The sequence below is a fragment of the Dipodomys spectabilis genome, unplaced genomic scaffold (genome assembly GCF_019054845.1).
Source record: "Dipodomys spectabilis isolate Male_0828 unplaced genomic scaffold, ASM1905484v1 ptg000092l, whole genome shotgun sequence".
Taxonomy (NCBI): Eukaryota; Metazoa; Chordata; class Mammalia; order Rodentia; family Heteromyidae; genus Dipodomys; species Dipodomys spectabilis.
In genome coordinates, this window is record NW_024870769.1 from 10,027,896 (window position 1) to 10,042,500 (window position 14,605).

The following is a 14,605-nucleotide window of genomic DNA, read 5'->3' on the forward strand; positions in this document are numbered from 1 at the left end:
AGGCCAAGATGGAAGACGCTATCCTAACTTCTACCTTGCGCAGGTGGGAGGGAAGAGACACCAGAGGTATTCCATTGGTTGTCTGGGAAAATGAATTGCACCTTCTCCTCACTTGCGGAGGATCAACTTTTCCCACCCCCACGGGTGGGCCTTTGTATTTTGGGGCCTGAGCCCGAACCTGGGAACCAAGGGATCCCAATTTTAGGGCCATGGGTTGGACCAAGAACGGACGCTCCCAGACACAAGGGCAAATGCCATCCAGGGTCCCCAGTCCTTTGAGTCCCCCCACTGGGAGAGCATGCGGGTGTGGCGACCCAGCAGCTACACCACACGCGTCGGGGTGCGGGCCGGGCGGCGCGCGGTCTCCTCCCCCTGCCCGCAGCCCCGCACGTGCCGCCCGCGCCGCGCCCCTCCGGCTAAACGCCGGTCCCGCAGCAGCATCACCGCCAAGCTGGGCTGGCCGGCCACCCGGCAGAGCGCTGGCCGCCGCATCCCGAGGCGGACTTCAGCGTGATGCTGCGCTGGAATGAGGAAGCTTGGCGGCGAGGGGAGGGCCCGGGCGCGCTGCGCGCGGGGGTGGCGGTGGCGCGCCGAGCGGGCCCGGCGCGGGCGAGCGGGCTGCAGCCGACGGCGGCGCCAGCAGGTACGGCCCCGCGCCCGCCGCCACCCCAGCGGTCGGGAGAGCCAGGGGGTGGTGACGGGACCCCAACCCGGTGCGATCGCAAAGTTTGTGCGCGCGCGGTCCCGCAGGTCCCGGAGTTGCAGTGGGGACCGGCGCCTGGCGAGCGGGGGACCGGTGGCAGGGGCGGGACGACGCGCGCCCCTCTTGGCGTCCTGCGTTGCCCTGCGGGCGCGCCCCGATCAGTGTCCCGGAACAGCCCGCCCAAGAGGCGACCGAGGCTGGCGCGCGCGCGGGGCCGGGAGGGCAGCGGGACAAGTAGAGAAGGAGAAGAGACTGCGTGCGCCACCCTAAAGTTTTCGGAGCGCGTGTAGACGGGGAGCGCGCTGGGGCCACCCGCCACTCCGGGCGGCTGCAGGTGGCGGCGGCTACGCGCGGGCGCGGCGGGGCGGCCGGCGCGCGGACTGGCCAGGTGCTCCGCCCGCGGGCGGCGCTGTGCGCGCGGGGCGGCCGGAGGACCTGGAGCGCTAAGCCAGGTCGGAGCCACTGCCGCCGGCGGGGGTGGAGGGGGGGGCGGGGAGTGTGGCAGAGAAATGGGGAACAATGCGAGTGAGCAACTTCAGGAAGTCATTGTGAAAGAAAGCTGGGAAGAGCTCCGCGGCCAAGTTAGCCGGGTACTCTAACAAGTGCCTGCGCGGCTCGCGCCCAGGGCGGTGACTGCGGCCACAGCCCTCGGTCCCCGCGCAGCTTAAGCGCTGTCCGGGGCCGTCCGGGACGACCTGGGCTAACCCAACAGGGCAGAGGGAGCCCCGGCTCCAAAGGTTGCTCTTCGTGCCCGAGGATCAGTCTCGGCCCCAAAGTGCGGTGCACACGTCCACGTGAGTGTTTTCGAATTGAATTTAAGCAGGAAAACTTGGGGTAACTGGTTGGATTTAATAAAAGGAGGAGGAGGAAAGACGAGGAGGTAGCATTTGAAATTCCCAGTGTTGGTGTCGCTCAGCTGCCTCTCCCTTTGGAAAAGAGTAAAAGCTTTGACTTTTGGGCAGAGCCTCTCTGCATAAACCTTAGGCTAGGGCTGCAGGTGCGCAGGACCAGGCCCTGCAGGACCAGCCCCGGAGGGGACCGACACTTCTTAGCATTTTCGCTGACACCTCCAAAAGCATGCTCTAGCTCCTGGTCATATTTAAATTTTATGTCTACGTATAGAGAGGAATGGCAGCAGAAGTCGGGCTTTATAAAGCCATTTGTAACGACTTTCCTGATTTTCAAAGTGAGGGCAGTTCGCTTATACTATACGATACTGAGTGTGCTGGGCTTTGTGCACACCAAGAATGATGCTGGATTTGAAAACTTAGTACTTTTCCTCGCTGGAGGCTGGGCTCCGGGGTAATGAAACCTTCTTAGGGAAATCGACAGGGCACTTGCACTTTACTGAAGTTAAAAAAAAAAAAAAAAAAGTCCAGCATCACTGGTGATTCCCAAGGAATCTCGTGCGTGTGTCATTGTTTTTGCTCTTAATGTAAAGGCACTGGCTTTTAGCGATGGCAAAACCGTAGCTAGTCCATAAGGTCTGATGCGGCAGCACAGTTTTCAAATGCAGTCTCTATTCTTTCTAGAGGCTGGAGCCCACCCAGAGTGCTTCCTTGTTCATGCATAATTTCCTTCCCTGTGGCAAACAACATTTAAAAAAAAAAAAACCTTTAAGGTACTTTGTTCTAAACTTCCAGAACTAAAATGCTCTTAAAAGGAATATCTCTTTACTAGTCAAATTAACTTCTGATAAAAGAGGAAAATTTATGGAAGTTGAAAATACTTGCCATGTATAATTATTTTAACTTTCATAGAAATCCCAGGTGATTTGGGGACTTGGTTATGAGTTGAGAGGGGAACAGAAAATACAGAAAATCTACAAAAAAATACCAGAGCCCTCTTGAATGTCTTTGTGTGGAGATGTTTGTGCCATAAGGTTAATTGGATTCATCTTTTCCTTGAGTTTTTTTTTAAGTAACAATTTAAGTATTGTTTTCATTAGGAGGTGTCAGAATTGCTTCAGTTACAAATGAGATTATTTTGTAGGAGGACTCAAAATTTAAACTGGAATAAATATTCTCCTTGGAAAGATTCACCTACTTACACTGACACCCCATAATGTACATGTTAAAGAAATAACCTGGACACCCTGTAATGTACATGATAAAGAAATAACCTGGACACAGACACATAAGGAATAATGTCACATTTTAAAAAAAAACCTGTTCTTATATTTTTTTAAACATGAGGATAAAATGTGCATTCTAGATCTGAGATCCACCAGAGCAGATAAACCAAAATATTTTACTGAATTAAAAAGATAGTCTTGTTTTCTTCTGCTTTCTGTCCCTGATGATAATTGAAGCCTGGAATTTAGAAACTACATGGGGCTTTGTTTAATGTATCAAGGCTTTAATTAGAGTGTGAAATCTTGGAAAAGTACATCTCCCAAATTCAGGAATGTTCTAGCAATAATAGCTCACTATCATGAGAGACTACAAATTAAAGTGTGAGTGTGTTATGTGTGACCCTTTTAAGAAGTTGGTGCATGCTTCCCAAAGAGAAGGCAAACTGTGGTCGTCTGTGCAGCCATTTCCTTTGTTGAAAAATGAAGATCACAGTTGAATTTATTAGCCAAGAGACCTAAAAATCAACAGGCATGTTGGTCACGAGGTTTTCTTGACCTGACCAAAAGATTAGTGTCCTTTAATTTGGAGTATTTCTTTTTCCTTTGATTTGGAATGGTGTGTTTCCTATTTGGTTAAGTGATTAGCATATTGTCAATTTATAAATGACAAAACTTTTGTCATTTGAGAGGTTCATATACATATATGTATGTGCATGTATATACTACAATTGTACTTATAAATATCTAGGAGATAAATTGCATGTATACATGCATTCACCCACGTATATATCCTTACACACACACACACACTCACACACACACACAGAGCATCGAGTGAGAAGAGGTAGGAAGACAGCAAAGAAGTTTCAACATCAGACACACCTGACTTGAGTAATGAAGCTCCATCTTTATTTTATTTATCCTCTTTGTGTATTTTCTTAAAACTAAGTGGCTTTCTCTATGTGAAATGGTGAGCTTGGGCATAGATGATGTTTGTAGGGTGAGTGTGTGCCTAATTCTGTGCATTTATGTAATGTAACTTCTGTTACCAAGATTCATCAAGTATAGCACAGTTTAGTATTGTTTTTATTTTTTGTTTTGTTTTAGTTTCTAGTCTTGAGAATTAGCAAACAATTTCATATTCACACAAGTGAGTACAGCTCACAGAAAGCAAACCAAGACTCTTTTGGAGTCTTTAAACCTTTGATTTCTGCTATCTGCTTCTAAAATGACCAAGTGCTTGAGGCCCTGTGGATCCTGCTTGTAGCCAGAGCTGATGTTAACACAATCCCCATCTGGTTCTGTGTTTCAATTTGTAAAGAATTTAGAGCTGTTTAGTTTCCTATGTACATTGTAAAGTTATTCCACTTGACAGGGGGTAAAATCCACATTATGCTAAAGTAACAAGTGGCTTTTTCCTTAGAGGCACAGGAGAGGAGACATGAGGTCATTTTACTTCTCGAAAGAGATGATTTAATTTTGCTTTCAAATTCACATTGCACATTTTTTATCCCTAACTCTTAGAAATGTTGAGTCAGAATTAAATATACACATGTACACAGATACAGGGTAAAGGAGGAAGAAAGAGGAAGGAGAAAGGGAAGGAGAGAAAGAGAGATTCTTAAGATACAGATGAAGAGTCAGGAAGAAACGGGGGTTGTGGGTCTTAGCCCCCAACTAAATTAGAACAGCAGCAACCAAACTGTTTTGACTTTGTTGCTGACCTGAGTGATTCATTCATGCTAGTGTTCACTATTTAATAAAAGGCTTGATAGCACAAGTTATCTTCTCCAATATATATTCATGTTCTTAAGGTTGTTTCAGAGCCATTGCTTTAATAGCTTTTGTCTGACATTGTTGATGATTTTATTCTAACAAATACTTTTAATATATGATTTCATCAGGTAGAGGTGTAATGCTGTATGTTCACAAATGAAATCTAACAGCCCACAGAAGATGGTTTGCAGAAAGTTTCTAAATGGGTACCAAACACTATGTGTGCCAGTACTAGGGCTTGAACTCAGGGCCTAGGCACTGTCTCTCAGCTTTTTTCTTTTTTTTTTTTTTCTTTTTCTTTCTTAAGGCAAGTTCTCTACCATGTGAGCCACAGCTCCACTTCTTGCTTTTTTGGGACTTAACTGGAGCTAAGAGTTTTATGGACCTTCCTGTCCAAGCTGTCTATGAGCCACAATCCTCAGATCTCAACCTCTTGAGCCACCAGCACCTGGCTTGGTGGTTACTTCTGAGAAGGGCTCAGAAGGAAAGCAACTGAGACCAGTCTACCCACAGCTGGCAAATTATTTCCACTGAGTTGTTCTCCTGTTGTTTGTCTGTGATAAAGTGGTACATGCCAGAAGTGTCTTGTGTTAAAAAGCAGACAGAACCCCTCTCCTTAATACCAAGTTGTGGAGCCCACTGGTCTTTACAGGCCTAGCCCTGTGTCTTTTCCCCTGTGGATTCTCTGCCTTTGGGGAACTCATAATTCCTGTTGACTAAAAAGATCACCCCTTTCCATCACAAACCTGACAAATCAGACATCCGAATAATTTCTGAACTCATTTTGGTTAAGACAGGAAGCTCGAGCTCCCTTCCTGTGTGTGTTCTCCTGAGAGAAAAAAAGACCAACTTCCCTCCTTTTTTGCATATCTGTTCCCACCTTTCTCTGCACCCCAGGGGCCTGTGAAGGCAGTGGCTGGACCTTTGAGGAAGAGGAGAAGGGACCTGAGGCCTCACCACCAGGTACCAGAGCCCCTCCCAGGCAGCTAGTCATAGGGGACTCAGAGCTGGAGCAGTGTGGGTCTCAAAGCCTGGATTTGTGTGGAAGAGGCAGCTTTTGTATGGCCTCCAGAAGGCCCGAATTTGTTGGTGAGTGCCACATGATTTGGTTTCTAGCATGGATTGAAATAGCCAGTGTGTCTTTTCTTCTTTCCTGCTGGTGTTTCTGTGGCCGGCAGCCTATACACCAAGTATCTCCCTGATACCTCCCTGCCTGTATCAGCTCACTGTCTTGGGTTGATGGAGAGCTTCATTAGGTTCCATTTGCACATTCTGTTTTCTGGGGTGGCCCCATGCTCCACCTCCTGATGGCTTATGGCACCAGGCCACAGCTTAACAAATTGCTTAAAATGGGGCCTAATTAGTGCAAAAGTGCTTTCTTCATATTTTCTCACTCAAGTGTGTAGTGATTCATTTTTCTTCAGCAAGTAACTCATCTATACAGGAAATCTGACTCTCTTCCCGCCATTTCATACCCAAACTTAACGAAAACGGTGAGGGGTGATGAATTCTAGCATAGTATAAAGAGGGAGCTGACATTGTCTGTCTTATCTTCCTTCTTTTATTCCCCTTCCCTTTCCCTTCTATTCTATTTCCCTTTCCTCTTCCCCTTCCCAGCTTCCCTTCCTTCTTTCTTCCTCTCTTTCATGGATGGGGTTTTAGACAGACTATTCAAATAACTAAGAACTACAAAGAATGTTTTTTTTGTGTGTTCCATTTTCAAGATCATACACTGGAATGTACATTTTATGCTCTTTTCTGTCACTTTGGAAGTGTCTAGAAATAGCAATATAATGTGAGCTACAGTCCTTTACCAAAACTAAAAGTTCTACTCTGAATTTTGACATAGCAGGTTTTGGTGAATTGTTTGTTATTATATCACATTTTCACTGACAAATTTGGAGCAAATTCCACAAAAGATACCTTCCTGGACCTAATGGGAAAATGATTCATTTAGAATCTTTAGAAGATATGAAAATGAGGAATTGACCTTTTGTTAGCTTACTTCTGAAGCACTCTGAAATGTGCTCAATGCTTTTAGTGGAAACTAGAAAAAGCCATCGACCCCCTGATGTGAGCCCTACTTTTAGCCAGAAAAAGTGACCTTTTCTTTTTTGTTTATGTGGGAGTTTTGTGTAAGGTAGGAAATTAAAATGATATTCAAAGAGATTTACTATAGAAACATATTGATAAATTGTGGATCCCACTCCATTAAATTCCAACTTCCTCCTAATTATCTCAGACCCTCAAAGATCAAGTGGTTAATTACCACTTAAAAATAGCTTGGGAATTTCTAATACTTTTCCTCTGTGAGTGCATTCCTGCTTTACTATGAGGTTGTATGTGTTTGCCTAAATTTAAAATTTTTTTTCACTTTAATTAAAACAGGCAGAGCTTCTGTAAAAGGAGTGAAATCTGCTATAAAGGAAGTGTGAAGTATTAAACAATGCCAGTTTATTTGAGGGCCCCCAAAAAGTCTGAGTATGATGCTTGAAGTGAACTTTCACATATTCGATTCTCTAATGAGTATGAGTTTTTTCTGCCAGCTTATAAATAAGGATATGCCAATTTTTTGTAGCTATACCACAAAAGAAAAAAGAAAAAAATGAGGAACTTGTAAGGTTTGGGGAGGTTTAACTGATGACCCCTGGCCTCCTGGGTTTGTATGAGGACAGGGTAGGCCAGAGGTGAAGGATTACAGAATTTGCCCAGGCAATCCTGCCTGATTGAGCAGACTCCCATGTTCTCCATGGATCTTGCTCCATGAGGCATAGCATGCTGATAGTTTGTCCATCTTGAAGGCATCCCCAGGCTGAGGATGGCATTACTCAACTCACGCCCTATACGGTAAAGATCTAGACCTTTCCTGCTAATATGATCCAACTGGAAAAAAATATATACAGCTGACTAAATAAAAATGATGTTTTTTCTGTCACTATTATTATTTTGCCTATAACAGTTTTTATATAGCTAATACATCTGTTGGGTTCTTTCCATTTCTTTCTTTTTTTTGTGCTAGTGTTGGGACTTGAACTCATAGCCTCTTGCCCTCACTTGGCATTTTACCGGTTAATTGGAGATAAGAGTCTCATGGATTTGTCTGTCATGCTGACTTTGAACCAGGATTCTAGATTCTCTTTGCATAGCTAGGATTACAGAGGTGAGCCACCAGCATCAGGCTGCTTTTCCTTTCTTAGACATTGCTTGATCTGACTTCAGCTGAACCTCTGCAAGCTAGAATGAACTTTTAAAATGTATATCCAGCAAACCAAACCATTGAAAGAGCAAGCCATGGCTTAAGGAATCTAATTTTTTAATTCAGGCCCTAGGTACTATGAGCATAGATATGAAATGTGAACCAGAGGGCTTTGATGGGGTTTTGTGTTGTTTTTATTCCCAGTCGTGGAGCTTGAACCCAGGGTCTGGGCACTGTCCCTAAGCCTCTTTGTACTCAAGGCTAGTGCTCTACCCCTTGAGCCACAACACCACTTCCAGTTTTTGAGTGATTAATGGGAGATAAGAATCCGACAGGGACTTTTCTGCTCAAGCTGGCTTTGAACCATGATCCTCAGAACTCAGCTTCTTGAGTAGCTAGGATGACTAGTGTGAACCACCAGCACCAGGCTGCTTTTTGTTTTTTATAGAAAACTTATCTTGCTTTAATTGATGATAGTTGGTACTTTTTTGGGAGTGCTGTGAATAGAACTGAGCTCAGAATTCCAGTCCATTGAAGCAAGCTTTCACGAAGTCCATGCTCCTCTGTGCTAACTAGGAAACACCAAACAGGCCCTCTGTACTTCCTTCACTTCCCTGTAGCAAAGACTAAATACTCCTCAGTGTGTGCAGACTGGGCCAGATCAGCTCGTATGGTGCAAAGAATAAAAGGTAGAATGACATTGGTCAAAATGCATTGTAATCATAAACTGACGTGGTGAATTGAAACCTTTTTGTATGACTACTTAAAAGTAATAAAGTAAAACTAAGAGAAAAAGAGACAAACAGTTGTGTCACCATAAGCCCTGTAATATATTTTATCTGGAACATTTTTTCCTTTGTGTTTATAACTACATTTTGTAGATCTTTTCTCACCACCGGCTAGATGAACAAGTCCATAACTAAGATGCAAAATAATTTATAGTACCTAGCAAATTATCTTCAGCGGGCAAAGCAACCAAAAATGACCTTTCAGTTCAAGTTGCTAAGTATACACGTATGGGTTCTCAAAAAAAGGGATGGCCATATGAGGATCTTCATGTTTTTACTCATTTGTGTCTAAGTAAAATATATCTATTTCCAAATAAACTTACATAAGCCCTTTTTAAATTGAAATGGAATGGCCTTATAGAAACTTCAGTATCACAAGCCCCAAGGGTCACCCCCCCCCCTCTTTTTTTGAAATATTATGGCTAGAGCAGTGGGTTTTTTTCTACTAGATAACAGTTACATTGTTAGGATTTAAAATACCCACAAGAAATTCTTTATTGCACGCTAAAATAGCTTCACTGTGAATAGGGCAAGATATTATGTTGCTTAGTACATCATCTTGTCTTGAAAGTTGTTTTTCTTTTAATCCATTAATATTGTTAAGCTTGTATTTAAGAAGTAAAAGCTAATAGGAACTTAGAATCACAGAAACACAAAATTGTTTCCAGTGTCACTTTATAGTAATTACAAACCATCTGCACTTTGGGGGACTATCTGTAGATCATTGTTTTGGACTCAGTTGCTGTAGTCTAAAGATAGTGATCTCATTTCTGTTGCAGTTTTTTTTTAACTGCTCCTGGACATGCATGAAGATCTTTCAGAAATCAGTAAGAGAGTAGAAGAAAATGACTCTAAACTTAGTGCGCGCACGTGTGTGTGTGTGTGTGTGTGTGTGTGTGTGTATCCTTATGTGATGAAGTGTGAAAAGCCCTTTATACTTGAGGAAGCTACTTAGGGTATGGCCATTGTCAGGGGCCCAACTCTGGAGACATGGTAGAGAAAAAGCTGAGGCTGATGATGGAATGTGGGTCTGTGCCTCCCCTTTGGTTACTGTAAGTGATTTGAGGCTACATGTAGTGCCACAGGATACCTTTCTTTTATACGTGAACAGGGCACACCCCTGAGGGAGCACAGATTCATAGGATTGTCACCCCAGGACACTGCTAGACCCCTTACTCTGGGCCCAGCAACTATGTCAACAGAAAGAGTTATATTTCAATTTTAAAACAGCCTTTCTCCTATTATGTCTTCTTTTCTTACACCTCATTTCTAGACAGGTGGCTCCAGTGTGTCATTTTAAAATATTCTCTGTCTGAAAACTACGGTGTTTAAAAGAGAGTAAGAATCCAATTTGACTCTTTAAGTGCTCCTTTCTGTCTTAAATATTTCTTTATTTAATTTTCCTTTTTCCTGATACTGGGGTTTGAACTCGGGGCCTACTGCTCACTTAGCTTGCTTGCTTGGCTTGCTTGATGCTTATTTAGCTGGTACTCTACCGTTGGAGCCATACCTCTAGGCCTGCTTTTTGTTGGTTTCTTTGGAGACAAAATCTTTTGGACTTTTCTGCCCCTGCTGGCTTCAAACTGTAATCCACTGGATTTCTTAATAAAAAGACATTTAAACCACTGGTACCTTGCTTAAATGCCTCTTTTCTAAGATTTTTTCCAGTCAGGCACGGTAGGTAGTACATGTCTGTAATCCCATCGCGGGACCCCAAAGGCTGAGGCAGGAGGCTTGAAAGTTCAAGGCCAGCCTGGCTACATAACAAGACCAAAAAAATAATAAAGTGACTTTCAGATGGTTTACAGACATGGTTTACATCTGTATTTCTGAAAAGCTTCCTCACTGTCCCCTTTCACCCTTCTTTTGCATCTCAGTTCCTGCCCATAGGGGAGGGGAAGATGCAGATAAAACTAACTGCGTATTAAACTTACCCTGAAGAAGTTTCTGCTTCAGTGTTCTTCAGCAGTTGTATTGGTAGGAGAAGGGCAGGGTGGATGCCAAATTGGAGTCCTTTCTGTTCAAAGCTTGCTGGTTTATTTCATTTGTTGTTGTTGTTATTGTTGTTTTCCCCTTGTGATTTGCACTAGCAAAGCTCAAGAGAAAATTGTGAGACTTTGTAGATTGGCAGCTAATTTCTGAAAAATGAAAAGATTCTGAAATGAAATCAGTGTGAGGAAGTGTTTGATATTCTCCCAACCTGTTTTGTCAAATTGTTATCACAAACCTAGCAGGTCTTTTATGACTAGATACAAAGACTTTGAATGTGCCTGGGCTTTCTCTTGGAACATTTCCTTTTTGAAGATACAGTGTAATTCATGATGATAGGAAAGATTTTCCAAAAATAAAATCTTCTAGTGCAAAGATAAAAAGACTTGTCCCACACCTAAGACATTTTTTGATAGATTGTAGGCTTGGCCCATGTCCCTTAGACATACTTACTACTTTCAAAATAAGCACCATTGAATATTTAAGGGGTAGCCAGCCCCAAAGTAGCCTAGAGGCAACTTCACTTGACCTGATGGAAAAGCCTCCAGAGCATTCATTTGATCAAATAACTTGTACATAACTATGTTATGGAAATTCTGTGAAGAAGTTTGCCTTGGTGGTAGAGTATTACAAAGAACCCCCTGTTTTCTGATAAACTATAAGGACCATCATTTTATTTTTGTATCCCCAAAATTTGGATTTTGTGATCACTGCACTAGGCTATAAAGGTTTTTACAACAGGATATATATATATATATATATATATATATATATAGAGAGAGAGAGAGAGAGAGAGAGAGAGAGAGAGAGAGAGAGAGAAAGGTTATTGTCATCCAATAGCCATTTAATCTAAACTCTGCTATTCATTGAACACATGACACTGGACAAGCTACTTCTCTCCTAATCTCAGCTTTTTCTTCTAGAGAAGGGAAGTAATAATATTGATGCCTCAGGTTTAATGAGAAGGGTTAAAGACACACATTGAAGCCAGGCACAGGTGGTTTGCACCTGTAATCCTAGCTACTGGGGAGGCTGAGATCTGAGGATCATGGTTTGAAGCCATCCCAGGGAGCAAAAGTATGGGAGACTTTTATCTCCAATTGACCATCAAAAAGCCAAAATGCAGCTGTGGCTGAAGTGGCAGAATACCAGCTCTGAGCACAAAAGCTAGGGGATGACAACACTGAGTCCCTGAGTTCAAACCCCAGTAAAGATACACATTTTACCAATAGGTATTGAATGTTATTTCAGCTTCGGAGTCAGTGCTGGGCTCCCAATAAAATTGACAGCACAGGGGAAATCCACCATCTTGTCTCGTGGGATCTAAAAATTACCTCTTATACACCAGACTTTTGATAAGCTGACTAATTAGAAAGAGCTGATATCAGGATCCTTTGCTTTTGTGCCTTTCCTTAGTATGTTCTAGGTCATCAAGAAATACAACTGGCTCAAATAATTACCTCTGCAGTATGAGGAAAGGGAAGAGAATTTGCTTAGAAAACACACAAAACAAACAAACAAAACAAAGATGATGTTAGGACCATTGCTTAAGAAAAGAAGTTTGGAAGCATGTTACAAGTACAGTGAGCACCCAGTGAGCAAGTTCATTTCTACTGACCTTGAGAACTGTATTCAGGAAGTTTGACATGCCACATGCTTAAGCAATGCTGAAGCCCCATACACTTGGGCAGCTTGAAAAATAAGAAAGTTGTCATGCCTGATGGGTTGTGAGAATTTTGGAAAAGGACTTGGACTTGTGTTTCTGAGTGAGCACTGAGAGAGAGATGTACACTGGAGAAAGCTGACAGAGTATCTGAGAGTCATCCTATAGTGGCCCTGCTTGTTCCCTAGACTATCAAGCCCTTTGCTTGCTGCTCCAGTTAGAAATGGGCTCTCTCCAAAGAAGCTTGGCCCTGGCTCCTCACTTGGAATCAACAACTGCCCAAGGCTGTTGGATGCTTTTCTTCTGGAACCAGCCAGGTTCCCACCTGGCCTCTATGGCCTCTGTGGGGAAGGAAGAAAGGCAAGGTGCAGAGTATGGCTCAGGCAAGGCTGAGTCAAAACCAGGAGTCTTGGAAGCCTCCCAGAGCCAGTATCTCTGCCCTTCCTGCCTGCAATGAGAGGGGCCTGTACTGACTGAGGGCCTGTGCGTGTTTATTCTCCTGTCTCTTGCTTTTCTTCTGTACAGTTACTGATAGGTTGGCTCATTTGAATTGAAACCAGTTGGAAGGAAGAACTTAAGACCTGTTTATCTCTGTCTGATCAAAAGGAGAGCAGATAGGGGAAGGGGAGAGAGAGAGAGAGAGAGAGAGAGAGAGAGAGAGAGAATGACATAGAGATCAGAGGAGAAAAAGACAGGTAGAAAGTGAAGGATTTGGAAGAATGGTAGATGATAATACAAACTTTTCTGTCTCTTCTGCTAGAGGGCCAGCATTGGACAGCCTTGGCCACGTTGATCCGCCCTTATCTTCACATCTATTTCCCCTTGTGCCACATTCTGAACGGCCTGCTCCAAACACACAATAAAAGCATTCATGTTTATAGGAATTGTGCAGGGAAATGCGAGCTTGCTGATACTGTTGATTTTCTACTATCGATTGGGTTAGCTCCTGCCTGAACTTGTCCAGGTTCCCTATGCAATGTAGGAAATCACGGTATGTTTCTATGAAATGGCTATTCCTGCCGGCTTCTTTCTCTCTAGAGGGAGAATGATCTTCTTGTTGTTGTTGTTGTTTTCCATTTTGGTGAAAGTGTGGGACAACACACCACTGTTTTGCTTTGAGGATTAACTGATGTTTTATTTTTTTCTTTTTAATTGAATGTAGGCTTCTTTTAAACTGAGATTTTTATCAAACTTAAATTTTATTCCCTAGTTGACAACACTGAGTGGCTTCCATGTAAAAGGAAAAGGGCTCTGTAAGTACTTGGTAGCAGGGGCACAGAATCCAGGGCATTGCTAAGAGTACCAGGGTGAATCTGGTGAGTGTTGACAGCCCTTAGGACCCTCAAGGCTTCCCTCTTCATTTTGTGCTAAGTTTTCTTTTCCACTGTTTTCCTGTCTACTTCTTTGATCTTTACCTTTTAGAAACAATCATTTTTAGCCAGGTGCCAATGGCTCCATGTATATAACCCTAGCTACAAAGGAAACTGAGATATGACAATCATGGTTTGAAGCCTGCCTGAGTAAGAAGGTCCATGAGATACCAATTAACTGGAATTAACCAGAGATACAAGTGGTAGAGTGCTAGCCTTGAGCAAAAAAGAAAAAGCTACAGGACAGGGTGCAGGCATGAGTTCAAGCCCCAGTAGTGGCAACCCCCTCCTAAAAAAATCATTTTTATAACAAAGTCACTACTTTTTCATGCCAAGGGATGCAATTCTGAGGTCCAGGGGAACTTATTAAACAAGAGCAGAAACAGTACTGAACGAGATGTAGGCCTTTGCTTAGAAATTATGAAGAACTTCAAAGCAATAGTAATGACTAGACACCACACAAAACCAAGGACCCTTCAGATCATGGGTCCTGAGTAACTGCCCTGATCACAAGACCTTGCAGCACTCTGAGGCCAGGGATGGTTTAGAAGAAAATGACCATGAACATGGAAGTGAGGTACCTTGCATTGCAGTGGGCTTCCTGACCGGTAGGGGTGGCATTGAGTGATTCCATCTTGTGAAGCATGTACAAAGACAGAGTGGCTAGGCTCCTGAAGCAATTCACACTCCACTTGGGCTCTCTCTGGCCACATCTGACCCTGTTACTGGGCTTCCTCTAAGAAACACCTATATTCACTTTAAGATGACTGCCCAGAGTAGGGGTACCTGCAGGCAGGGCAAGGCCTGATGGGACCAGGCACAGGGCAGATATTGCAGTTGCTGGTTTGTGCTGTGTTCACATCTTCCTGCCTAGGTGATGGACTTGTGGGTCCAGCAAGACAGTGTCAAGGAATTCTGAGTCGAACAGCATACCCAGAGGGTGGCCTACCTCTTCTCCTCCCCGCTGCTGGCAGATGTTTTCTGCCAGGATGCTGGGACTTAGGATATGGGCTAACTTGAGTTGGGAAGTCTTAAGTAAAGCAAGC

At 43.6% G+C, this 14,605-nt stretch overlaps 1 protein-coding gene across 14 annotated transcripts in view; it reads left to right on the forward strand.

Annotated features, from left to right (window-relative positions):
• Positions 1-594: 594 nt before the first annotated feature.
• Ikzf1 (IKAROS family zinc finger 1) overlaps positions 595-14,605 on the forward strand; it is a 100,583-nt gene continuing 86,572 nt past the window's right edge. For 8 of the 14 annotated variants that reach the window (XM_042684913.1, XM_042684914.1, XM_042684922.1 and 5 more), the window contains exon 1: positions 5,523-5,642. In XM_042684913.1, the coding sequence (XP_042540847.1) occupies positions 5,615-5,642 (28 nt within the window). In that variant the 5' untranslated portion in view covers positions 5,523-5,614. The other 6 variants (XM_042684915.1, XM_042684926.1, XM_042684916.1 and 3 more) reach the window with 5 other exon arrangements.